Genomic DNA, 26,597 nt, shown 5'->3' with positions numbered 1-26,597 from the left:
AAAAAAACCTTTCATTACAAAATAATATACATACAGAAAAGTGTATGTATCAGAGCCGTACAGTGTAATAAGTTGTCACAAACTAAGCATACGTGTGTAACCAGCAGAGTTTAATTGGTGTTTGACTCATGTTACCTTTGTTCTTCCTTTTTAACTCTAAACTCCCGATTTTCCCTATATGTTTAATAGTAATAGTGATGGGGATTGAGCATTATAGATAAATTAGGAAGAAGTGAATGCTCATGTTTTCCCTTGCTCATGCTTTCTGGTATGCCTAAGATTGATTTCTCATTGTTGAGAGAAGAAAGGAGAATTGGACGAAAGATAAGAGATTTAAAGGTGTTTGCCCTGTTTTTTGAACTAGATATTTTGGGTCTGGAACAAGCACAGAAGCGACATGACTGACAAAAAACTAGATGGAAGCAGGCCTTGCCTTCAGTCACAGCGAAACTGAGTCTCTCACCAAAAGTGCTGTGGTTTTTGACCTTAATGTTGAACTATCTGGCTGTGGGGGGTTGGGAGGTGTGTGACATCATGGCCCACCTGCTTCTGGAGACACTTGGAGCCAGCTGGGATATGGAAAGCCAGAAGTTCTGTGCTGCCATGTTTATAGTCTTTGTCTGTGGTGTCCAGGTACATGCCAGGCTGTACCAGGTCATGTTGTCTGTGTGTAACCCATTTTTATTCTAACAGTTTTCTTCTCTTTTTGCTGCTAGCTGACAGTGAGGTAGAGGTGTCTCTGTTGATAAAGAACAGATACAGAAGTTTGCATCCAAACCTGAATAACCATTTTTAACTTGAAACACTTTTCCTAGGAGTTGATGCACCAGAATCCTTCCCTTATTTGGTGCCCTGCTTAAATCTGAAGCTTGCATGAGGTTGCCAGAGCTCTCTGTATGCTGATTATTTGCTTTTTGGTACCCACAGCAGAGTGGTTTGTGAAACCTTCTTTGTGACCACATCTTTCTTATAGTGAAGCTTTGTTCTCCTTTGGGTTCTTAGATTAGTTCTTGCTCCTCCCTTTCCTGAGAGATTCAGGGGTTTTCCTGTATTGTAGTAGGTGGGTAGGCAGGAGGGTATGTTTTCAGATATTTTTTTCTGGATTATGCACAGTCCCTTGATGATGGTGTGTGAATGTACATACATTCTTTAACTCTTGAAGAACTATTTCTCTATTAACCAGGCAGTTTGTGAATTTATTTAGAAAAAATGTTAGGGTTTTAATTTTACTAGTTCTATTACTGCTGTTTCACTGTTATGGAAAGCGAGGTTTTATTCACTTTTCTCTTTCTTCCTGTTGGCATTATCCTAGGGTGCATTTGTTAAGTGCTTCCACTAACTTGCAAGATATGATGTGGCCTGGAAGTATCTACTTCCCTTAATCTGTAAGACTTCTCAGTTGGTTTGAACTAGTGGTCTCTCAGTAAATGATAGCTGGAACCATTGGTGGGTTTTTGCTTGGGGTTGCTTTAGCTTTTGGCCTTTATAAACATCCTCCGTGGCTGTTTTGGTTCTGCCGAAAAGATTGCCTTCTTTAAAGATGGAAAGATTAAGAGCTCAGACTCTGGAGCCAGACTGCCTGGGTTAATGTTGGACAAGTCACTTAACCTGTCTGTTGCTCCATTTCCTCATCTGTAATATAGAAATCACCAAACTCACAGGATTGTCGTAAGGTTACATGAGTTAATAGACAAGGTACTTAGAATAGTGCCTTATGCATAGAAAGGGTGCTGTAGAAGTTTGGACTTTTATTATTAAGGTGCTTGGTGTGTCACACTTGTTTTGTTCAGCTGGAAAAACTTGAATTCTTATTATCTGAATTGTGTTTGAGTAGCCTGGGGTACTTTTATAAAGCACAGATAGCTCTGTAAATTCCACCCATCCTCAGTGGGGGGCTGTCCCCAAGCTTTCAAAAGGTACTGCCCAAGAAGGTGTTAGGTCACACTCCCCCCACTGTGTGGATTATAAGCTGGGTAGAGGAGTAGAATACTGGATAGGTTCTCCAGTTCTTTGTTCTCGTTGGCTGAGCCTTATTTGTACTTGAGAGTATGTCTTTTGCTCCTACCATATGTCAAGCCAGAAATTGTAAATGTATGGGTATTATAATCTTTGGAGCCAACTATCTAACATCCATCCATCTCTCCATATACCAGTCCATCACTGTTGATAATTCCTGTGTCCTGGGTTATAGAAATGAAACATTAAAGTACATCACAGTCTAGAGCTGTGCTGACCAGTGTGGTAGCCATATTGGCTATTTAGATTAATTAAAATGAAATACAATTAAAAATGTAGATTCTCAGTCACACTAACCACCTTTCAGATACTTATTACCACATGTGGCTAGTGGCTGCTGTATTGGTCTGTGAAGATAAAGAACATTTCTGTCATGATGGACCAAGTTCTAGGGACAGAGCTGGTCTAAAGACAAATGTGTATGTATGTAAGACATACTGTGATACACAGTATCAGAGAGGTGTATGAAATATTCTCTAAGCCTGCAGGATAAGATCAGGCTCAGCCTGGGGGTAGAGGGCTGGGAAAGCAAGGAAAAGTAGGACTTTATTAGATGTAGAAAGGCGTGGCAGCGGAAAGAACATGGTGCATTTCAGGCACCACGAATAATTCTTTGTTGCTGAAATACAGGCCATATCAGCAAGGGTGGAGACAGGAGGAGTAGCCGAAGACCAGACTAGAAAGGCCATTTGTTCCACCAAGTATTTATTGGTTACCTCCTATGAGCCCACTGTAGTGAACAAAATATATAAAGTCCTTACTGTCATGGTGTGCGTGTGTGTTTTTGTAAAAATTGGTGATAAATGCTATAAAAACAGGGTAAATGGGAGCAGTGGTTCTCAAACTTGTGTCCAAAAACCTGAGGAGCTTTTAAAAATCCCAGTTCTCAGGTCTCTCCCCGAGGTGTCACGCCCTTGCAAATTAAATCAGTGTTTGGGGATGGAGGCCAGGCATCTGTATTTTCAAAAGATTTGCATGCCATTCCATTGTGCTATAAAGTTGAGGAATCCTCAGACTGGAACATAAAACTGGGAGCATGCTTGGCACATTCAAGGGACAGGAGGCTACAGGAGTAGAGAGTGAGTATTGGATAGGACTTTTATAGGTTACTGAAAGGACTTTAGCTTTTTTCTTTCTTTCTTTCTTTTTTTTTTTTTAAGGTTTTAGTTTTAAGTAATTTCTATACCTACCCAATGTGGGGCTTGAACTCAGACCCCTGAGAGTGAGAGTCATATGCTCCACCACCTGAGCCAGCCTGGTGCCCGGATTTGTCTTTCATTTTGATGTTAACTGTGGTCTCTTTTGTCCAGTCTCGGGCCAGAATGTAGCAGAGGGAACTGCTGTTACTCAGCATCAGAACTCTGTTTTTCTTTGCATACCTTTGGGTTTTGTCAAATTATTCTCCAAAAAGAAATAGATTTAAATTCTCATAAATAGTGTTGAGTGTGTTACTTCCCTACAGCATTAATATTAGTACTGAGCTATTTTTCTTGAGGGTTTTGCGTGTAGCACCTGGATAGTCTGTTTAATCACTACAGATCTGTGTGTTTTATATGTTCTTCATCAGTCACTTACCGAATATGTACTAAGTACCAACCACCATGCTAGGTAGGCCATTTAAAAATATTGAAAGGAAATAAGAATATCCAAATTATCTCTAAAAATGAAATCACTGTTTCATTTGATTTGGGACTTTTTCTAAAGACTCATACTTGGTTCAGGGCCACTGCTGGTCTCTGTAGATGGAGTTATTTAGAACTAGAACCCCTGGGAGTTAGGGACAGGGATCATGAATGTCTTGAGTGTGGAATGACCATTTCTTTATCTTCCCTCTCTTCTCTGTCTTCACTGCCATTGGGTGATTACAGTAACTTCTTAATTGGTCTTCTGGCCTCCACACATTTGACTCCGGCCAACTCCCCCCTCTGCCCCCGCCAAAAAAAAAAACAACCGTAAAATTTCTAAACAGTAACTAGAATGCCCTTTCAAAAATGGAGGTTTTACTCATGTCACTTCCCTGTTCAACACTTTTCAGTGGTTTGATTAAGATCAGACTTTTTACTAAGGAGTACAACTTGACTCAGTCTATTTCTCCAGCTTCCCTCTTGCAGAATCACTCACCTGCTCATGCCAGTCTACCACATAGCACTCTTGGGACCACCACACATGCTGTTCCATTTACTTATGACACATAGGCAAGACTCTCTACCTGCTCCAAAACCAACTGTTTACTCAGCCTTCAGGTTTCAACCCAAGGATCTCTTCCTCTGAGATCTCTAGTGCCCCTGCTGTGGGAGTATATTGTATCCTGTATGTCCCTAATCATGGTACTTTATTATTATGTGACCCACAGAGCAGGGGTCATCTCTGCCTTTATTCTTGGTTCGTGCAGTGTCCTGTACATAGAAGGTGGACAGTTAGTTTTTGTTGAATGAATAAATGACCTTAGCACCCTTGCACTCCATCAACCCATTCATGAATAAGATGGGTGTGTGTGTATGTGCCTTTGGAGAACGGTTTTTCTGGTTGCTCACCTGATCACCAAGTGGAAGCTTCAGCCATTTCCTCTTCTCTCTCACTTTGTGCAGTGCAGACACAGGGTGTCCCAGCTCACCTACTTTTCGGGTGGATGGGCATGAGAGTTCCCAGGCGCTGAGAGAGATGAGTCAGAAAGAAGAGTCATTCAGAAAGTAGCCCAGTCAGAGCAACAGTGCTGCCCTTTGGCTGAACTTTCTCTCTTTCTCTGTATACCTTGAGATGTCAGGGTGGTGGCACTTTTGAGCTGGTTGTTATAGATTATTAGACTACAGCACAGGGATTCATAAACCTTAATCTGGCACTTTCCCTCGATTACAGATGTTTGGGGAAGTGTCCAGGGGCCCTCTGGCCTAAGTAAAGACTCTGTTGGCTTTGGATATGTTCTGTTTCCACTTGGTCACTTAGCCCCATAGTGTCATTGAAGGTGGAAACCTGGAGAGCCCCATTTATATTTCTTTGTAGCCTTCAGGGCTTTTGAGTTCAAAAGCTTTGAAAACAGCACTCTTTCAGCATTTGGTGAGGTTTTGTTTTGTTTTGTTTTTGCTATCATAGAATAGGATGGTGCTTACTCAAAAACTGGCAAGAAAAGTTAGATTTAGTTAGAATCATATATTGTGGGCTTTTTAAAATTGGAAGGAACACTGTAGATTGGGGATTCCCCTCGTCCTCACTACCCTTCTTCACCTGTCAGCCCGTGAGAATCATTGCTGTTTCCAGTAGATGTGTGTGGTAGCCCTCAAGTGTTGTGCAGGTAGAAAAATTTTTTGAGACCCTGGTGTTATAAATCCAGCCCAGGGATCAGCAGACTTTTTCTGTAAAGGGCCAGATAGTAAATATTTTAGGCTTTTGGGCCACACACTCTGCTGAGGCTACTCACCTTGCCTTTGTAGGGGTAGCCACAGACAAGATGTAAACAAGTGAGTGTGGCTGTGTTTCAACAGAACTTTACTTATGGATGCTGAAATTTATATTTCATATAATTTTCCTGTGTCATGAAATATTCTTTTGAGTTTTTTTTCAGCCATTAAAACAATATAAAAAAAAACATTCTTAGCTCATGGGCCATATAGAAACAGGTGGCATGCTATCTGTTGACTCTTGGGCTGTAGTTTGCTGACCCCTGATCTAGCCCAGTGGTTCCTAAATCCGGCCGGCTTTCAGAATTACCTGGAGACCATTTGAAAATGCTGATTTGCAGTCACCTTCCCTCTCCTTGAGGATTCTGATCCTGTAGGACTGAGCTTTCTACAAAAGCTCTTCTTGTGATGCATACACCCTCAGGGTTATGGAATTACCAATACTGACCTCACTCAGCCTTCTCATTTTATAGTTGAAGAAATAGCCGTAGAAAGTTGATGTGACTTCCCAACAGTTATATAGCAAATAAATGGCACAACCAGAAGTTGAACCCAGGTCTTCAATTCTAAAATCAGTGGTCTCTGTTCATATCATTCTGTACTCATCCCTTTGCCCAGTAAACAAACAAGGAATAAATGCAGGATAGTCACAAACTCAGGGTTCCTTTTTTTTTTTTTTTTTTCAGTGAAAGGGAAACTTTATTGAGGGCCTGGGCCCTTGGGGCTCGGGCAGGAGGCCTCCCCGCGGGCAAAGGAGGGGCCTTATCTGACTTTCTTCTTGGGGCGCACGTTGTTCGTGTGGCCGCACTTCTTGCGGCAGGTGACAGTGCGGGGGTGCAGGTGAGCAGAACACTCACGGCAGATCATCTTGTCACAGTTATGTTTCTGGGCCAGCTGGTGGAGGGAATGCTGGGTGATGCCACCTCACAGGGGAAGCACCAAGTGCAGGGTGGACTCTTTCTCGTGGACTCTTTGTGGTCTGAGAGAGTGTAGCCATTGTCCGGCTGTTCCCCCGTGAAAATGAGGTGCTGCTGGTCAGACAGGATGCCCTCCTTGTCTTGGATTTTGTCTTGGATTTTTGACATTTTCAGTGGTGTCACTGGGCTCGACATTGAGGGTGATGGTCTTTCCCACGAGGGTCTTCACAGAGATCTGCATCTCTGCCTCTGCCGCGGGGCTGCTACCACCAAACCACTCTGCCGCCTCATTGAAGAGATAGAGTGGGGTTCCTTCTTTTCCTTAGACCTAGTGCCAGTTTCCCTCCTGAGAGCCAGCCGGGTACTCTAAGTTCTGCTGTCCCTCTGCTTGTTGGCTGGGTTTTCTGGAGCTGACTGCTGATTTGACATTTAGCCTAATTTCCTTCCGGCCTGCTGGCTTTAAAGAGAGATAATGAAGTAATAGCAAGTAAATTGCTCTAACGTAAGACTTTGTTGAGGCAGCACTAAGCTGCAGTGTGAGGGTGAGAGCCGTTGTTTCAAGGGGTGCATTTCTTGGAAGAGGTGGTTTTAAGAGGCACGTTTTACACTTGAGTTCATGTGGCTCACATCCAGCTGTCTAAGTAGGACATCTCTACATGGAACTTGTGCTTAATTAGAACTAATTGAGCTGTCATTTTGCCCGGAACAGTTCAGGGGCAGAGCAACTAACTAAAGGTGAGAAGTAATCACTGTCCCTCCTCCACCTCAGCTTTGGTTTGGTCCAAATAAGAAATGGAAGGATTGATTTTGATTTGCTCTGTCTTCCTATGAGGCATTTGAGTCATGCTACTTGGCTTTCCTGTACTTCTTTCTTTATGTGTATCCTGGAAGGAGGAATATTGAAATTCTAATGAATAGTTTTATCTCTCTCTCTGTCTCTCTCATCTATTTATCTGAGACAGAGTGGGCGTACTCACGCACAAGCAGGGGTGGGGAGGGGCAGAGGGAGAGGGAGAAGCAGACTCCCTGCTGAGGAGGGAGCCCATCTTGGAGCTGGATCGCAGGACCCCAAGATCACGACCCGAGCCAAAGGCAGACGTTTAACCAACTGAGCCACCTGGGTGTCCCCACCGTGAATAATTTTTACCTTTACCAGATGATTTTTCCATTATTAACTTACTGATAGGTTTCCACATTTGTGCGCCAGATCCCCCTTCTTCACTTTCTTTATCATCTCCTTAGATCTTACCTCCTCCAAAGACTTTCCTTCCTGAGGGATAGTAACAATAAGGGAAACAGAGTGCCTGCTGACACCTTCATCGCCAGTGGGCCTTGTTTTAGGATTTGGAGCATAAATGGGGAGTTGGCAAGTTGGGATATTATTTGTCTTTTATGCTTGGACTACAAGGTCCTTGGCAATGGGGACCATGTCTTGCTGGTTTGTTCTGGATTGAGCCTGGCACGGGAGCAGCACAGGGATGAGAGTGGAGAGCATCACCTCTGCGCTCACATTTTCCTGTACCCTGTGAGCTCAGTGCTTTAGGGAGATGGTAAATGGGCTTTAATTGCATGCTCTGAAAGTCCTGAACATTTGCTAACAGGTGCCATTGAAATTTGGGTTTCCACCTGTGTTGGCTCCTATCTAAGAGGATGGAGCCCCCTTTTTAAAACATTACAAAGTTTTTTTGTTTTAAATGCTTGGTATATCTATAGAGGTGCTCCAGATGGATAAATTAAGAGAATGGTAATTTATGCTCTCCACAATACTGTAAAAATGCACACTGGAATTTCTTTTAATACGGAGTACTCTTACTATCTTTAAAATGATTCACTTCTCAGAAATTCGGTTTTCCACACAGCTGTTCAGAAGGAGGAGCAACTATTTAGGAATTGAAATTGGGCATATTTCAGAATTCTTACCGTCTAGTGTTGTATTGCTGCCTCTGAACAGCTTCTCTCTCCTTCCTTGCTCCATAGTTCACAAAGCATTTTGGCGGTTTTGAGTGACAGTTACCAGGGCTTGCATAAAACATTTATTCCTCAAAATGCTTTAATTTGTATTATTTCATTTTATTCTTTCAGCTCTGGGGTAAGTGGTGTCAATGGTGAAATTCTATTTTATAGTTGAGGAAAAACCCAAACAATTTCACTTATAATTCCGTAGTTAATGGCAGTACAGACTTCATTGTGAGGGTGCAGAGACCTACCCATCCAGCCACTGCCATTAATGTCTCTTTGGGTCATTGCTTTTAGATAGTTTATAAAAGGTTCAGGAGTCCATAGTGAGTTGGTTTTGGACTTCAGCTGAAGAGCCAAGAGCCCTTTAATAATCTTAATGTTGCCTGTCAGGGTATACACAAGAAGCATTTTTAGTTTTTGGTGAACAGTATGTAAATATGTGAGGAAGATCTGGAGGCAGATAGTCTCACATTCAAAGAGTAACATTTCTTTCTGTACCTGAGTGAGACCATCTGAGTGTATTAAGAACCAAAAAGTTGCCAAAATGGAAGCCAGTACAGGGTGATGTGTTGGAGAGGGAGGAAGCTCAGACTAAGACTTTCCTACTGTGGACTTGGTATCACTTGTTTTCCAAAAATTGTGCTGGAATGTTACATGCAGTGTTGCTTAGGCCCATTTGGTCTCTGTGTAACAAATCTGTTTCCTCAATATAACATGCCTTACCTCTCTCTAGAGTGTATCTGCATTTTTAGCTTTTTTTCTGACTTGAAGTATTGTTGGTGACAATGAAGAGAAACTATGTTTAGGGTGACAGATACTTTTGACTAAAAATAAAGTAGTGGTTCTCATTAACCAAGGCCAGGGAGAATGTGTGTACAGTTTGAAAAAGTTCCCTAAGATTCCCTTCACTCTCACTAGTTGAGAAACAATGCATTGAAATCCACTTTCTGCTACATACAGTTGAAATGTGATAATGGCAAGTATGAATTGAGGTAGTTACATGGGCTTCATCTACTACTCTAAGTGAAGGGTGTTTGGGAAATACAGATGGAACTGCAGTATTTTTTTTTAAAGGTTTTATTTATTTATTTAGAGAGAGAACTTGAGTGGGGGCGGTGGGGTGTTTGGGGGGGGTGGACAGAGGGAGAGGGAGAGAAAGAATCTCCAGCAGACTCCATGCTGAGCACAGGGCCCGACGCAGGACTCGATACCACAACCCTGAGATCATGACCTGAGCTGAAGTCAAGAGCTGGACGCCGAGCCAGCTGAACCACCTAGGCGTCCCAGTAGAAGCACAGTATTAAAAAAGCTTCTTGGTGCTTTTAATTCTAATCCAGGAGGTATTGTAAGTCATACAGTATGAGTTTTCTACCTTATGGGAAAACTTAAAACTGAAGTGCTTTTTAGTTACTCTTATTCCCTCGTCATCCCTTTCCTTTATGAATAATCTCATCAGTTCTCTTCCTGAGATACTTGCAGTACAGAGGAAGAAAAACTTTTTTTGGAACCAGAAGACCTGGGTTCAAGTTCTAACTCTGCCATTTGCTGGTTTAAGTTGCTTAAATTTCTTAGCTGCCTTGGGGCTTGGGGAATGGTAATTGGCTTGAATGAGATGAGTTAATATCATCTGTGCCTACCAGAGTACCCTGTATTATAAATATAACTGGCATTCCTCCTGGTTAAGGGTGAATTAACTAGTTCATGATTGATAACTGTAGGGTGAGTTAACTAGTTCATGATTGATAGCTGTGGGAAAAGGGATAATTAAGTTAAAATAGGAATAGAGAATATATACATTTTTACCTTTTTATTTTGTTATATTTTTTACATTTTTACCTTTTTATTTTGAAATTATTTTTTATCTGTAGAAAAGTTGTAAGAATAATCCAAGGAATTCTGTATACCCTTCACTCAGATTCTTCAGTAGTTAACATTTTACCGCTTGCTTTGTCATTCACTGGGAGAGAATGTCCAGCTAACAGCTGAGTGTTTACATGTCAAACATGTTTTTACTTGCCTTAGGTCACACACCAATCCAGTAACATATAGGTACTGTTATCTCCATTGTGTAGAAAGAAAAACTTAGGGAGGTTAGATCAGTTGCCTGAGATTCCACAGCAGGTAAATGGCAGAGGTTTGATAGGAAAGTCCATGTTTTTCACCACTTCCCTCTACTAGTGGATCTGGAGACTTGCATTCTAGCCCAGGTTTTGCCACTAACAGTGGTATGGTCACTGGCAGTTTATTTCACAGCAGTTCCTTTGTTTTCCAGCAGCTTCCCTTCTTTTCATGGACCCCAGTATCCCTGGCCCTGACTCACCTCATGTAGAGACAGGTTACCATCAATGAAGTATCTTGAGCTTTTTAGCTATATAAATCAATGCTTGATCTAGTACTTCTGATTAAATTTGTTTAAGCAAAAATAAAAACTAAACTTCGTATGCAGAGTTTGCTGTATACTCCTCTGCCCACACCTAGCTTCCATATGAAGTAGATGGACCTGCCATGATTTGATTGGGGTTTTCTTTTGCAAGAGGATAAATCAGAATTTTTCTTATTGGGCAAAGTATCCAGGGGTGCTGGACCTTGCTTTGAGTACCCCCTCCCCCGAGATCAAGATTCTTGACCCTTCTTTCTGTATGGCTATTGACCCTGAGCATTTTGGTTTTAGGAGACCAGGGAAGATGACAGAAAGGTTTGGTCTTTAGATTATCTCCACTTTCTTTGAGTTGAATTTCCCCCTCACCCACCCTTGGTTTGATCAGAGGAATCTTTCCCCTCGGTTTTGATAGATTTTGTGGAACCTTGAACGAAGATTGTAAATTTGGTAACTTGTGGGCCAGATGTGGTTGTCAAATGTGGGGTTTTGGCTTGCCTTATGTCTTAAACTTTTTCCATTAGTAGCCAACATTTAAAATCCAGAGGTTTTTCATGTAAAAACCTAGCTTTCAGCTTTTCTTTAAAAGCGGGAAAATAAAAGGAAAGAGATGATGATCCTGGGCCTCCAAAGAGCAGAACTGGAGTGGGACAGCCGTCGAGCACTACTGTCTCCAGTAGCCTGCTTTGTACCTGGCACCTGTAGACACTTGAATTTTCAGCTCTAGACCTAGAACTTGAATTTTTAATATAAAAACTGGAGAAGTACAGTTTCGTAAGTTAATTAGTGTTGAGTTACCTTTTCCGTGGTTACCAGAGTCCTGCTTTCTTGGGTAGGTAGAAAAATAGCTTATAAATAAGATTAGGGACTTACAAAATCAGAGTATTTCCCCTGTCTTTGTCACAGTTTCATTTCCATCATTGTGGGCCAGAATGACTCCTCGATCTGAGAGCTGCAATCATCACCACTTCATTCCCTGCACACAGGCACTGCTGCCAGCAGAGGGTGCTGTCCGCTCACCGAGCCTGCTGTCATGTTGGCTCAGCTGATCGGCAGCTGTTGGGCATGTGCCCTGGGTCTGTGAGACTTTGGGCATGTTGATTTGGTTCCCATCCCTAGTGCCCACCCCTTAGACCCTGGCCAGGTTATTGTGTCACTAGGGACTCTGTTCAGTAACAGGAAACTGGGGAAAGTTTAATTGTTTTCTCCTCTCTCTTTTTCCCATGCAGCTGAACAAAAGGTTCATCCTCAGTTTTCTCCATGCCCATGGGAAGCTGTTTACCCGGATTGGGTAAGTGTGCAGGATGTTTATTTTATTTTCCTACATTACAAGTCATTTTGGAATTTAATATTGTTAGCAACTAGACTGTGTTTGTAACTGAGGGCACAGGGTGTGAATTCTTAGAGGCCTCCACCTTCTCTTCACTCACTCTGCTCATGAAGTTTGGGAAATATTATTCTGCATCCGTCTGTCTCTTCTTTCTCTATCTTTACTAAAGCCCCTTTTTAAACATCCAACCCCCACCACTAATCCTTCTGATTTCTCTTTCCTCTGCCTTCCAGCTCAGCCCCTAGTGAACTCCTTAAGGAAGTCATACTCAATCCCTGGGTACAGCTGCCAGGGGTTCTCCTTGGGGAGAATGCTGTCCACTAATTTTCTCTTAAAGAAAAGACTAACATTTTCTTTCCTCTAACATTTTCTCTTCCTTCTGAACCATACCCCTTTCTTTTCTGCTCAGGTTCCTACACCATATTGCTGATCTCTGTAAATGCTAAGACTTTTCTTTGGTTTCCCTATCCATCATGGATTTACATATATATCTCAGGGAAGATGGTGTGTGCTATTTTTCTACCTACCCAAGAAAGCAGGACTCTGGTAACCACGGAAAAGTAAAAAAGTAAAAAAAAGTAAACTCTTGTTACTTCATCCATTAAATCCCTGGAAAAAGATCATGTTTTGAGTATTCCTTTTGTGGGTCAGAGTTTTTCCTCACTGTATAAAACTAGTGATCGTAAAGCCCGATGAATGCCTGCACACCAGACTAAAGGTGTGCTAAGTGCCTCTGTAGTCTAGGAGACAAGTAAGCAGCACCGCTCTCTGATGGGTCTCCATCTGTGTTTTCATATTTTCTGAGTTGGAGGTTTTATTATGAGCTACCCTTTGAGGTATATCCTTTGAATTATAGATTCCCCCGTTGTCAGTGTTACCCTCACTTTCTGTCATAGCCTTCTGAGTTTATCTATAATGCTCCAGAAGATTCCCTTAGTGGGAGAAGCAGAAAGGCTTTGTCCTGCTTCAAGAAACACTGTGATAAAACATGGTGAACTAGAAAGTGTGCTTGGTACATACTCATTTGTCATCAACCTGGGCAAGAGTGACAGTGATGGCCAGCACAAGGGTAATCTTGATTTTGAAATCACTTGGGAAACTTGGAGTAGTGCCAACAGATGCGTCTCTATTGGGAGAACTAAGTATAAAGTAATTCACTTGGGAAAAGGAAATCAGGTGTGTCAGTAGTTCCTCTTCCCACCCACCCCCACCCCCCACCCCGCAACCCTCCCTGTAGGCTCTACCCTGGCCGGAGTTTTTGCTCAACACTGTTGTATTCCCAGTGCCTAGCATACAGTAGGTACTCAGTAAATATTTGCTATATGAATGAATAAATCATTACAAGAAATGGACAGATTGTGAAAGACTAGAGAAGGATCTAGTGTTCTAGTAGGTTGTAGTAGACCCAGGCCAATCACCAGTGAGTCATGTAAAGCTGCAGCTATGAGGTGGGCAAGATGATATCAAGGTCATTTCATAAAGTGACACATCACAACAGGAAATACTATTATGCTGCGCTTCAGATAGGAACTGTGGCTCCTCTTCTCTTTATTATCTTTTTTCTCATTTTAAAAATCTTTCTCACTACCTTACTACTTTTCCACTCTGTATTTCTCTACTTTTTTTCCTTTTCCTGTGTTCGTTCTTTAAATTTTCACGTACCGTGGTGTTCTGAGTCAGTATTTCTCAACCTTTGTACCATTGATATTTTGAACCTTATAATTCTTTGTTGTTGGAGGCTGTCCTGTGTGTTGCAGGATGTTTAACAGCGTCCCAGGCTTCTCCCCACTACGTGCCAGTGGTGTCCCTGCCTCTCCTCACCAGTCATGACAATTACGGATGTCACCAGACAATACCAAATGTTCCCTGGGGGGCAAAATTGCTCCTGGCTGGGAACCACTGTTCTGTTAGAGATTTGGGGAGTTAAAGAAGTTCTAAATCTTGGTCTCGAATGTAGGAATATTTAAGATATGTTTTTGTCAGGTCTAAGAGGTAGAATCTTTCTTTTGTTTCCTTTAAAAATCCTCATAGTTAGATACATATATTTTGGAGGAACTTTGGGAAAGAACCACAATAATGATTAAAAAGCTAGAAAATTATTTCTGTGGGGGGCGCCTGGGTAGCGCAGTCGTTAAGCGTCTGCCTTCGGCTCAGGGCGTGATCCCGGCGTTCCGGGATCGAGCCCCACGTCAGCCTCCTCCGCTGGGAGCCTGCTTCTTCCTCTCCCACTCCCCTGCTGTGTTCCCTCTCTCGCTGGCTGTCTCTCTGTCACATAAATAATAAATAAAATCTTTAAAAAAAAAAAAATTATTTCTGAGAGAAAAAATTAATCTGAACAAAATTAATGTAAGGGGCACCTGGCTGGCTCAGTTGGTGGAGCACGTGACTCTTGGTCTCAGGGTTGTGGGTTTGAGCCCCACGTTGGGTATAGAGATTGCTTAAAAATAAAATCTTAAAAAAAACACACACGCAAAAAATTAAGGTAAAAAAAGTCTGTTTAGAGACAGCTGTGGGGTACCCTGTGTTTAAATATAAAAGAGTCTTAACCAGATAGTTTTGATTTCTATGGGATGACAGCAAGAGAAAATAGGCTTATGTTGCAGCTGAAGAGATTTGGGTTAGGTGTAAGAAAATTTCACAGAGGGAAGATGTTTGGGAATTTTCTTCTCTGGAAGTCTTTAAAAAAGAATAGATTATCTCATTTGTCAGAGGTGGTTTGCTGTGGTCCAGATTATTTTTCAGGACCTCTTCCATTCCTGCGTATAACATATTCTGTTGGCAAGAAGATAAGGCCAGTCTACTTTCACCTTCATAAAAAATGAGTTACAGTTGTGTTCACATGAGGAAAATATATGTAAATTCTAGGCACTCCAGCCCGTTGATGAGTATTCTTGTGCTCTCCTGGAAGTAAAAGAATTGAGCCCCATATTTATTCTGGAAGGCAGAAACAGCAGTAACTTCTATTGGGGGGGGACGTAGTAGTCTGTAAGACTAGAAAAGAAGTGAGCCCAAGCCACACACAACAACATGGACTGTTGCCTAATTACCAAGAAGATGTGAAATGTGGGAGGCGTTGAAAACGAATTAAGAGTGAGGAGATTGTAATGGGGAGCAGCTGAAGACACATCCACTGTCCCGCCTGCCTTTTGAGAAAAGCCCTGAGTTGCTTTGCTCTCCAGGCCTGTGTCTTCTCTGTGCCAGGTGTTCCAAATTGCATCCATATCCACTTGAATGCCTACTGTGTGCAACACGAGTCTCCCTCCTCTGTGTCCAGGGAAAAAGAGGTTCAGAGCATTAGATGAAATCAGGTGCCAAAAAGTTTTGTTTTTACCACTGACTAATTACAAGACCTCGAGAGGGAACAAGTCAAAGCCTCTTTGGGCTTCAGTTTCCCTATCAGCAGTTTAAATAGATGATCTCCAAGATCCATTCCAGTCCTTATGTTCTGTAGCACCATGATTTTTTTTTTTTCTCTCATCGCTATCCTGTCACATGGCTTAGTTTTGTTTGTTTTTGTTTTGCTACTGGATTGCTCCTATCTTGTTCAGTTTTTAAAAATTAAGAAGTTGAAAAAAGTTAGGAAGCCTGATTCTTTTCTGCAGAGAATGTCATCTAGCCCAGCTGTGTTCCTCAGCATCTGAGAGGTTGGGTGCTGTCCCATTAGTCACCGTCTGAGTCACTCCCAATTTAGGTCCCAGTGTTGTCTGAAAGACTGGTTTCTTGAAACTGCCATTCAAATGAGACAAGGTGTCTCTAGAGATCACTTCGGAAAGCAGTCACTTAAGTCTGCAAAACGCTTCTCCTGAAAATGATTTTGTCTTCTGCAGTTTTTAAGGATAGGGCCAGAATCCTCTCAGGCTCAGGGAGAGGATTTCAGGGATCCCGTATGGCTCCTTGACAGACAATTGCTTTCCTGGCGAGAGGCACATCAGACCTGTGCCTGGACTCCACTGAGAGAGATAGGGAAGCCGGCAGGCTGGAGACTTTTGATTTGTGACAAATAGAATAATTTTGCTTCCCATTATTGCCTTGGTTAAAGTTACCGCTTTAGTTTTTACTTGCTTGCTTAGTCACGCTATTTGCACAGCTTCAAGGTCTCTTGGAATTCAAAGACTGATATATTTATTTTGGTCTTTGAATGGTGAAAAATGCAATGTTTATGTCTTGATTTATTTTTGAAATTATAAATGTTTTATATACAAAAGCCAGACGTATTCGTTGTAGGGAAAAATCTATTTACTGCCTACAGTGCTCATTGTAAAATATTAAGAAAACTCAGCAAAAGAAGAAATAAAAAATTGCCCATCTTCTCACTATCCAGAGATAACTCTCTACCCTTAACACTTGGTGTTTATTTTTGTCTTTTTTTATCTATACAGATCACACATTTATTTTTTTGCAAATATGCATAACAAGGGATATTAAACTATTTTAAAAAGTGCTTCATTTAATATAGAACTTTCCCCCACATGATTAAAAATCTAATACAACTTTTAAAAAATAGAATTCGAGTACTGGGTGTTATATGTTCTGGTCTAACTGATGAATTACTAAATTCTCCCTCTGAAATTAATAATATGTTACATGTTAATTGAATTGAATTTAAATAAAAAATTAAAATGAAATAGAACTCAATTATATAGATGTGCCATCTTAATGATCTGCTATTGTTGGGCATTTTAGGCTGTTTCCAATTTTTTGCTGTTATAAGTTACCATCTTTTCATGCTTTCTCTCCTCCTTCTTTGCTGCTACTGCTGTTGCTGCTTTTTGTAATTTTATAAAACTTTAAACATAAGTTGTACATTGTATTTATCTCCATTTCAGTATAATTTTTATCCTGTAATATCCGGTAGAGCAAATAGAACGACATAAAACTACTTACAGGTAGTTTGAGGCCCATATCAGTACTTCAGTGACAAAACTGGGAAGCAGAAACCCTGTTATTGAGCTCTGAGGAAGGATCTTTTATCTGTGTGTCTCAGTTATTGCCTAACAAAGCTGCTTTAGTCTGAGTGGATTCATCTTCCCTCATATCTCAGAATTGAAGTTATTCTAACCTTTATCCTTATGTATTTGACTTTTTCTTTTGTTATAGTCCTGTTGAACTAGTTGAAAGGCAAAGGGAGGATCTTTTTTTTTTTTTAAACTTAAAAAAAAAAAGATGTGGATATTTGACCTGGTGCTCATTTGAGACTTCAGTCTGACCTAGGGAGTTAATGGATCTGTTTCAATTCCCATCCCAGGGAAGAGGCTTCCTCAGACACAGCTTCAAAGCAGGACTGTCCCACGTGACACCTCTGTCATGTCGTTCTGTGCTGGCTCTCTACTGCCTTTCAACACGGAGACACATGTCTCTGAAACTTGCCCATTGTGGCTGCTTTTCAAGCAGAATGAACACTGCTATTCTCGTAATGAGAAGTGCTAGCCCCCCTCCCCACCTCCAACCAGAAAGAGTGCTGCACAGTGTCAAGATTTAAAATGAAACCTTTGTTATAGCCCATGGGGAAAAATGGATCCATTCCAGCCCCAAACATATCACTCTCTGCCATTCCAAACCTACCAAGAGTTTTAATGGTTCTGAAACTTTTGGAAGGAAAAACAAGGTTTTTTGTGTTTTTTTTTTTCCCCTTGTTTTTGGGGGGAGGGCACTTGAAATGGCACGTTGGGGAAAAAAGCAAATACATGGCCATTTTTGTGCCAATGAAAATGAGGACAGCTCAGCAGAGAAGGGAGCTGGAGTATAAACTGTAATTGACCCATAGCTGTGGCATGACTCCTGGGTACCAGAAGGTCAGTAATAGGAGTTGCCATCCAAGGGCAAGGAATGAAGATTGCTAAGATGCCAGAAAGCTCTGGAGTTTTTTTCCTAACACGGGGAGGGAACTACTCAGTGGCAAAAGGGCCAAGGTTCAGGTGAAACCAGAAGTACCTTTCTCTAGGACTTGAAACTGTTTTGTGTCTTTTTGAGAAGGATTCCCTTCCCTGTGGCTTTCCAGAAGCTATTTATTAATCCAGCTTGGAGCTATTCCTCACCCTACCCCCTCCAGTGTACCACAAGGAGTTTGTTTGTTTGGGGATGGGGGTTGAGGATAGATAAAAGATACTTTGCTGACCACGAATTGTTCGGTGTGGCTCTAAGGCCCATGTGCCTGGTTTCTCTCTCTAGCACCAAGTTTGAATTTGCTTTTTATTTTCTGAGGACTTGAGCTGTGGTTTGTTCATGTTGCCAGAGGAGCTTCAGGCATGCACCACTGTTTGGGATCCAGTGGCCACATTTGGCAAGCAGTAGTTTGAATGACCTCTCTTTAGGAGCCCTAGGTCACTGGCTGGATTTCTACCTCCCTACATTATAGGCTCTTCCTGTATTGGGAGTGGCAGTTGGCCAGGGCATTAGATTTCCACTGGCCTGAAAACATGCAGACCCTGATGAGCAGAGGCTTGCGAGAGGGAGGAGGACAGCAACACAGGAAAGACTGAAACAGATCATGGGGGCCCTTGATCTAGGGTTTCTTCGAGGGGAGGTCTGGGATCCCTAGGTGGAGCAATTAGTGTGATAGTACCTAAAAGACAGCAGCAGAACTATGTCTGGTTTCCTGAAGCAAAGCCTTGAGTGAAGACTCTCTAGATTCACAAACCTCTTTTTGTAGAATACAGTTTTCATACCAGAGAGTCCGGGGAATATGTAGGTTGTAGAGCTTTAAGGAAATTTTTTCATTATTCACAAAAACTGAGTGTTTCAGAGAGAAACTTTGATTTCAGCTTGAATCCAGTGATTGCCAGGGGTTAGGAAATAGCATACCAAAGCCTAATAACTCATAGCGACGTATCCAGAGGTTGAGTTGTTTCCGTCTCTGATCCCTGATCAATTCTTTCTCTTAAATGTGGTCACAACCTTAGGATACCAGGAAGGTTTGTGAAAGAAAATGTCCTAGGCATCAGTGTCTGCTTTCAGAAAGACACAGCAGGGTGGGGTGGGATGAGAGTGTGTGTGCGTGTGTGCGTGTGTACACCAACTGCTCTTGGGCATGTGCCTCCCTGAATGAGCTGGCTGTATTTGCAGGATGGAGACATTCCCTGCGGTGGCTGAGAAGGTCCTCAAGGAGTTCCAGGTGCTACTGCAGCACAGCCCCCCTCCTATTGGAAGTACCCGCATGCTGCAGCTTATGACCATCAACATGTTTGCTGTACACAACTCTCAGCTGAAAGGTAAGCAATGGCTAGCGTCTTTATCTGCACAGATAGAGCTGAGTCTAGCTTCTTTCGTATGCTACCATACCACTGCATTCCCCGTGATATACACACGTGCACACACACACTTCCCTAGTATTGCCTCTCAGATTTTTAATTTACTGTCTGAAATCTGTATGACTCTCTAGTGCTTGGGTGGGATGAAAGGAGGGAATCATGGGTATAGAGCTTAATTTGCAAACGCAGAGATGCTGTTGCACATCTGGCCATGCTAAAGGCAGCAGCAAGGCCTCTTGGAGGCTACAGACCCAGAGCCTCTCCCAGGGGAGAGGCATTGCTGAAATGTTTCATTGCAGAGACCATACGCTTGGCAGGGATTGGGAATAGCTGTTTCTGGACTCATGTACCCTGTTTGTTCAATATGGAAAAGTCTAGTTCCCTATGGGCTATCCCTTGTGGGAGCCTGCCAGGGAGTACGAACAGTGAATTGATGAGCTCTGGTGACTCAAGCTGGAAGCACAAAAATCACCAGGCCTAGAATTTGGCCATTATACTGGTGTGCATTCTGAAATGCTTTTCTGAGCAGTGGGGTTTTTTGAAATGGGGGGTGGGGAGGGAGGAGATGATTGGCAGGATTTTTAAATGTTCTGATGACCAGGTCACTGTTGAAGGATGTTATCAGGATCCCTTCCCTCCCCTCCACCCCACTTAGGTAAGGATGATGTCGTTTGCTTGATGGAAATATGTAGCATGGGGGTGACATTGTTTTGTGTGTTTATTTGGTCCATGCTGCCAAAGAATCGTTTCAGAACATTGACAGGGAGTGTTTGGTCTCAGGGCTGGAAGGTTATTATCTGAAATGCCAAGAAGTGGAAATTGTCCTGTGCAGATTCTGTTGTAAAACAGACCTCTAGTTCTCTCGCTGAGTTCTCTTGTTGCGTCTTTTCTTAGTGCTTTCTGACTCTGAAGTTGATTTATTTCCCATCCCATTTGTACTTGGGGGTTATGCCTCAGCTTGCTAGTGTTGGGGGTGATAGATTTCTCCCTTGGTGAGTATATATGCCACACTTTCCCTTAAAATTTGGCTCCTCCTGGGACTTTCTCTGCAAGGTCCACTGCTCGTCTCCCTGGGTTTTCAGTCATATCTGAATCTTAGAGGGTCTTCTCCTCTTGTGCTGTTTGCTACAACATAGAGAATCCCCAGCAGAAGTCGAGAGGCAGAGGCTTAGGTGCCTTTTTGAGCTTGGCTAATTATTCCTGAGAACACTTTGAGGAAGCATGCAATCTTGAGGGGGCAGTGGTGGTTTCCAGGAAGGAGGAAATAAAGTTTGTGAAGTGCTGTCATGGTAGGCTGTGAAGTCCAAAGGGGAGGGAGATTGATTCCTTCCCCGTTACTCTGCTGGTTCTCCTACCAAGTGGGAAGATCGCTGGGCTCAGGAGGTGGGGCCTCCCGTGGTGCCCTCCTGTTTATTTTCCTGCCTGCCTCTGACAGCAACACAGAGTGCAGTGAGGTGCCCGTCACAGAGCTGCAGCCTCTGCCAAGGTATCGTTCCAGCCTCCAGTGACCTGTGGTCTCAGGAGGTGTGAGTGTGAAGGACCTGCGGCTCTCGCCTGCGAAGCATCTGTTGTCAGCACCTTCTGCTCCGTGAAAAGGAATACCTTGGCCTTTTCATAGGCCACTAGTGAGTCCTTTTCTTGTAGCTGCTGTTAAGTAAAGGTTAAGAAAATATGGGCAAAAGGAAGGTGAGGTGGTGAGAACAGAGAAGGAAGAAACTAGGTGGTTCTCCCATTTGAGGCCAAGGTTCCCTTTTCAGGACTCCTTTACATCCATGGTGGGTCATAATGAGGACCTACTAGCCCAGAAGGATGTGTCCAGGCCTGTCTTGGGGCTGCTCGTTTCTGGCCTTGCCCTGACGCTCACCTCCATGAGGCAGCTGGGGCCAAGGGGAGTATGAGCTGAGGTGGTCAGAAGCTCCAAGGCTGTTTCAGGGAAAAACAGCCCGGGCCACAGGATATAACACTCAAGTAGGACAGAGAGCTCTGCGGACGTGCTGCCAAGTACCCGGTGTGCAGTTGAGGCAGCCGTCCAGACCCCACTGTGTGGGCTGCCATTGGGAGAGGGGTGAGCAGAGCACTCAGCGGGGCTGGTTGGTGGGAAGATGCACTTTTCCATTTCCCAGCACATGAGTCATCTTCTCTGGGCCCCTGTGCTGTGCTTGCACGGACAGTGGCAAGAAGGGGGTGTTGTGGCTGAGTAGCGGCATCTGTGCCGGGGGTGGAAAGGGAAGGGGGTTGGGGAGAGGGTAAAGATTTAAATCCTTCACTAATCAGCAGCAGTTTGAATCACATTTTTATGAGTAAGGAAGTGATAAATCAGCTCTGAGTGTTCAGCCCCCAAGTCCTGTCAGCTGGTGCCCTTCTGAAGGCTTCTCTCCAGGCCAGTCTGCTTGCTGTCAGAGTCGCCACCCAGCCACAGAACCCTGGCTGTCTGAAACTGGGAAGCAAGGGCCTGATGCTGCCTGGCCCTCCCAGGTGCTTGGGGTCTTGGTGATTTGGCAGTCACTGCAAGTTACAGAACATCTGGACCATCATTTTTCTTTCCATTCTTTCTTGGACATGTCCTTCTGGGTGGGTGTTTGCATATGTCAGTTCCTGGACTCTGTGGAGAAGGAACATTCCAGCCTGAAGCAGAGGTGATCTGTGGCCCCCAGGCAGTCGGGATCCTTTCAGTCTGTGCCTGAGCCTTCCTTATAGATGTGGTACCTAAGGAGTATGATTTGAAGAGCAACAGGACGTCCTTACTAAAAAGTATGTTCTTCGTTGATGCCTCTGATTCGTTTGTTTTGTGTGTTCAGTGCCACCCTTGTGTAACTGTCCTCTTTTCAAAATACCAGTAGTTCAGGGATAGAAATGATATTAACACTTAAGTGTGATTACTTTTTAAATGTGCTTTCCTTGTGGTCAGGAGAGACATAGAACTGTTTAAAAGCTTTGGACACCTCACAAATAAAAATGGAGAAAAACCAAAACCTCACCTAGTGACAAGTAAAAGGCATCTTTCCCCTTTTCCCAGGTTATAGTTTTCCCTGGAGCTCGGGAAGGCGGAGGACGGCCCCCTCCCCTTCACACACGGGGAAATAAATTCAGTTCTGCTACATCATTTAACTAACTTAACTTTCAGATCACAGCAGTGATCTCAAAATTCATGGGTTGAGGGCCGTTGGTGGGGGAGACCTCTATCTCCTCCTCTCCTGTGGGCCCTTTGCAAAATTTCTACTTCAGCAGAACTACAGAGTTTAGAATCCTGCACTGAAGTGGTTGGGGACAGACAAATTTGAGGGATGTTTGGGGGGGTTCTTAGCAAAGTGCCTGGTATTTACTAGGCATTCAGTGAGCCTGTATTGAGTGTGTGGATGAAGAAGGCCACAGTTCTGGGCAAGCCAGCTCTCGTTGAACAGTGTGTTCCTTACCTGGCCCGTGTCCAAAATTGTCCTTTGGCGAGTGATGGGTGGTGGTGAGATAGGTGGTTCCCAGAGTGATGTCACAATTGGTAATCTCTCTGCAGCATTCCTAAGCCCGTAGGGAAAAATGGGGCCTTCTCCACGTGCCTCAGCATTTAACACTTCAGTGGCCATATGATTGGCTGACGTGATGCTGGAGGGTGAACTGTTGATCTAAACCACAAACACTCCAAGAATTTTAATTTTTTGAAAATTCTGTAATTTAAGGAAATAGACTCTAGTTTCTTGAAGAGGAATAATTGAAGCAACGTTTGTGGTAGGGCATCACTGAAACCCATTGCATCCCCCATCTGTGCCCAATTTGCTCCAATCTGGCCTCCCCCCCCCCTTTTTCTCTCTCCCTCTTGCTCTTTTTAAAAAATATGTTTTATAATTCCTGGAATCAAAACCATCTCAGGCACACACTGTTTTATTTTACTGTATTATTGGATTATACTTCCTATAAATCATTGGATGTTATTCATTGGCCACCACTGGAATAACTTCCCTTTTCTGTGCCCTGGCCCTCTCTTTTTCCTCCTCCTTTTCTTCCTCTACCAGTTCATAGGCTAGGCCTCCATCTCAGCCTTGCAGAAAAGACCTGGTGGCAGCAAGAGGGCACCCAAGAGACACTTCTCATGTGTGCCGTTGGTACTCCCTGCTTTTAGGGAACATTTCAGGGCTGGGATGGAGGTAGGGCTGGACTGGCATTCCTTCCATTATCAATTATGCTTGCTCTTACGGTTCGTTAGTAATCCTGAATTGCAGGAGGTAGAGGGAGTGCCACATGTGTGTCTCCAGAGGGATAGAGAATCATAGCTGTCTACATGGGACCAATAGCAGTTAACCCAGATGTTGGGATGCTTCAGATGGAGACCTCACACCTTCATGCTGTTGTTTTGTATGCTGGTTGACTCTAGTTGAGAAGTTTGATTCATAACCAGAGTTCCTTTGTTTTCCAGCTACAACCACCTCACAAACCTTGAGTACAGCAGTCTGCTTCTCTGTGGCAATTCACTTCTGTCTGAGTCTCTTACCAAAGCAGAATGTATGAAGTGCCTAATCCTCTGCTTGTCAGAACAGTTGTACAGGAAATCCACCTTTCATAAGGGGTTAGGCTTGAGTTTAGCTGTATAAACTGTCCCTCTCATTCCTCCTTCTATTATCTGTAGTGGTAGAAGCCTTTGGACTTTTTTTCCTAAAGGATCCATGGGTAGATTTCTTCAGGTAATCAGCACTTTCTGACCTTCATTTTCGGAACTGCTCAGTTTAGAGTAAATTAGCAGAGAAAGAGCCAGCTTGGCCAACAAATTTTGTGAGAAATAGATTCAAAGGTCAGAAGAGTCTAGGCTTTAGAAGGCAGGCCAGAGGAGGACACATCCTTCAGCTATGCCCTCTATCCCTCTGGGGGAGATACAACTATCAGCAGGTTGCTTAGCACAGACTTCTTCCCTCAGAATTCCCTGGAAAAGAAGAAAAAGTTAAAGAAGTGAGTGTGTCAGGGGACCTCCCTCTTTCCTGACTCTGATTTCCAGGATCCTTGGTTTTAGAATGCATCTGTTACTTTAGGCCGGAGGAGGAGAAACGGTTCTGAAAAGCTAAAGAAATGAGAAAATTCGGTCATATCAGTAAAATTAAGCCTCTTACCGTGTCGGTTGAAGGAATGGTTTCTGTGTTTGCCCCAAGGTGACGGTGTGGTTTGGTGTCCTTGGGGCTTTGGTCTGGAGTGCTGAAGTGCGGCATCCCATCATTGCCCAGGAGTTAGTATGGGCCGGATATCTCCTCTCTCTCGCCATTTTGTAGCTTCCCAATTTGATTTTCTTTTGCTCCAGGAAGGACTTACTCTGAAAGGAAGACATTATTGGCAGGAATCTTGGCAGAAGGCCTCTCAGCTGCCTTTCCAGAGTTCTCTGTAAGGAGAAAAATTCTGTATGTGTAGGTTACAGAGGGCTCAGGCCAGATATGCACTGTGTGTTAAACACACAGGGGAAGTGGGTGTGTTCTGGGGATGGGGCAGAGGGCATAAGTTGTACTTTGTACCCTAACCAGCTTAATGGTGGTCTGAGGAAGAATTGTAGCTTTCAGAGGTAGTGGCGGACAGCAACAACAGCAAAACAACACTGTGATAATATCCGATGACATTTTAAAGTTGCTGCATGTGTGTTTTCATTTGATTTCTCCTATCAGCTGTCAGAGACAGGTGGGACAGATATTTTGTATCCTATTTTATAGATGACCAGGAAGATACCAGAAAGGTTTAATAATTTAAGCAAGGTTGCACAGCTAGCAAATTACACCCACATCTTAAGTGTCCAACCTTCTGTATCAGAAGACACAAAAACTTCTCTGGATTTAACTGAGACAGTTAAAACAATGTAAGCATCTTGCTACCCCCACCCCCAAATCTGAGCAACTGCTGTTTTTAGATGCAACAAGTGATCCTTGAGTCTGATTTGAGACTGAAGAGGAAGAAATAGAGATGAGGGAGTTAGGGGGAGTCAGAATTCTCCCGGGCTGCTTGAACCTCTGGTGGGGCCGCAGGTGGCAGAAGGATACGGTTTGAGGATATCAAAGTTGTCGGGGTTCCATATTTACTATTCTCATGGGTAAGGGGGAATCTCCCTCTCACAACGGAAAGCATTGTTCATGACCAGTTGGGAAAAAAAAATACTCATCTTTGTTTTACTTTGGGAAATGCAGTCTCCCCCTCTTTCTCTCCCCCTTTCTTTTTAAAAAAGGACTTTTTAGGAACTTTGTTTCTTATTTTTATGATCTTTTCTAATATCTTTCTTGCTTTTAAGAAAGAGGCTTTTCACATGCCATTCTTAGAAGAGACTATGATTCTTATTTTTGGCCTGGGAGGAAAGTAGATATATCATTCATGCAAAAAAGAGGATATAAGAGTATAAAACATTTGAAAGGATGATAAAGTGAATACACATGGAACTCCTATCTGAATTAAGAAATCGAATGTTGTCAGCACCTCAGAAGCTCCCTGTTGTGCTTTGTGCCCATGGTAGTTCTCCCTCACCGTTACAGGTAATTGTCATCCTGACCTGTGGCGTTCATACCTTTACTTTTCTTTATAGCATTGTTATAAGTATCTACTCTTAAAACACAGTTTGGTTTTGCTTGCATATAAATGGAATCATGCTTAATCATATTATTTCCATTCTTTTCTCTCTGGCTTATTTTGTTCCATGTACTGTTTGTGAGTTCTGTCCATGTCGATGTGTGTGGTTGTAGTTTATTCATTTTCATTGCTACAACACTGCATTTTATTCATGTAGTACCGTTTACCCGCTCTTATTTTAAGGATATTTGAGACATTTGAGTTGTTTTCTCTTTGGGGCTGTTATGAATATTGAATCCATTGACAGTTATTGTAATTATTGGGGTATTTGGATTTATACATACTGTACTATTTTTTAAAAATCAGTTCTATCGAGGTAAATTTATGCACAATAAAATGAACCCATTTTAAGAGTGCATTTCAGTGAGTTTGACTAATTTATATACCCGGGTAACTAATCAACACAATCAAGATACAGAACATTCCACCATCCAAAAAGTTTTCTTTGGGCCCATTCCAGTTGATCTCCACTCCTACCCCTGGCCTCAGGTACACCACTGATCCATCTTCAGTCACCATACATTGGATGTGTCTTTTCTAGAGTTTCGTATAAATGAAATCATACAGTGTGTACTCTTTTGTTTCTGGTTTCTTTTGCTCAGCTTAATGTGTCTGAGATTTATTCATGTTGTTTATATGAATCAGTATTTCATTGCTTTGTATTACTGAATAATATTCTACTGTAAGTATATACTACAGTTTTGTTTATCTAGTTACCTATTGATGAACGTTTTGGTTGTTTCTGCTTTTGGGTTATTATGAATAAAACTGCCATGAACC

General features: G+C 42.8%; 1 protein-coding gene and 1 pseudogene across 8 annotated transcripts in view; one reads left to right on the top strand and one right to left on the bottom strand.

Annotated features, from left to right (window-relative positions):
• Window positions 1–26,597, top strand: part of SMG6 (SMG6 nonsense mediated mRNA decay factor) — a 228,562-nt gene that overhangs the window by 34,352 nt on the left and 167,613 nt on the right. For 6 of the 8 annotated variants that reach the window (XM_026517857.4, XM_057317740.1, XM_057317741.1 and 3 more), the window contains 2 exons: window positions 11,894–11,955; window positions 19,057–19,202. In XM_026517857.4, coding sequence (XP_026373642.1) covers window positions 11,894–11,955; window positions 19,057–19,202 — 208 coding nt within the window. Of the gene's footprint in view, window positions 1–11,893; window positions 11,956–19,056; window positions 19,203–19,380; window positions 19,897–21,509; window positions 21,993–26,597 lie in introns of those variants that run through there. The other 2 variants (XM_057317743.1, XM_057317744.1) reach the window with 2 other exon arrangements.
• Window positions 6,174–6,569, bottom strand: LOC123002025 (ubiquitin-60S ribosomal protein L40-like; annotated as a pseudogene).

Source organism: Ursus arctos, unplaced genomic scaffold (assembly GCF_023065955.2).
Source record: "Ursus arctos isolate Adak ecotype North America unplaced genomic scaffold, UrsArc2.0 scaffold_24, whole genome shotgun sequence".
Lineage (NCBI taxonomy): Eukaryota > Metazoa > Chordata > Mammalia > Carnivora > Ursidae > Ursus > Ursus arctos.
Note: the sequence above shows the minus strand (reverse complement) of the source record. Positions and strands in the feature narration are given on the sequence as shown.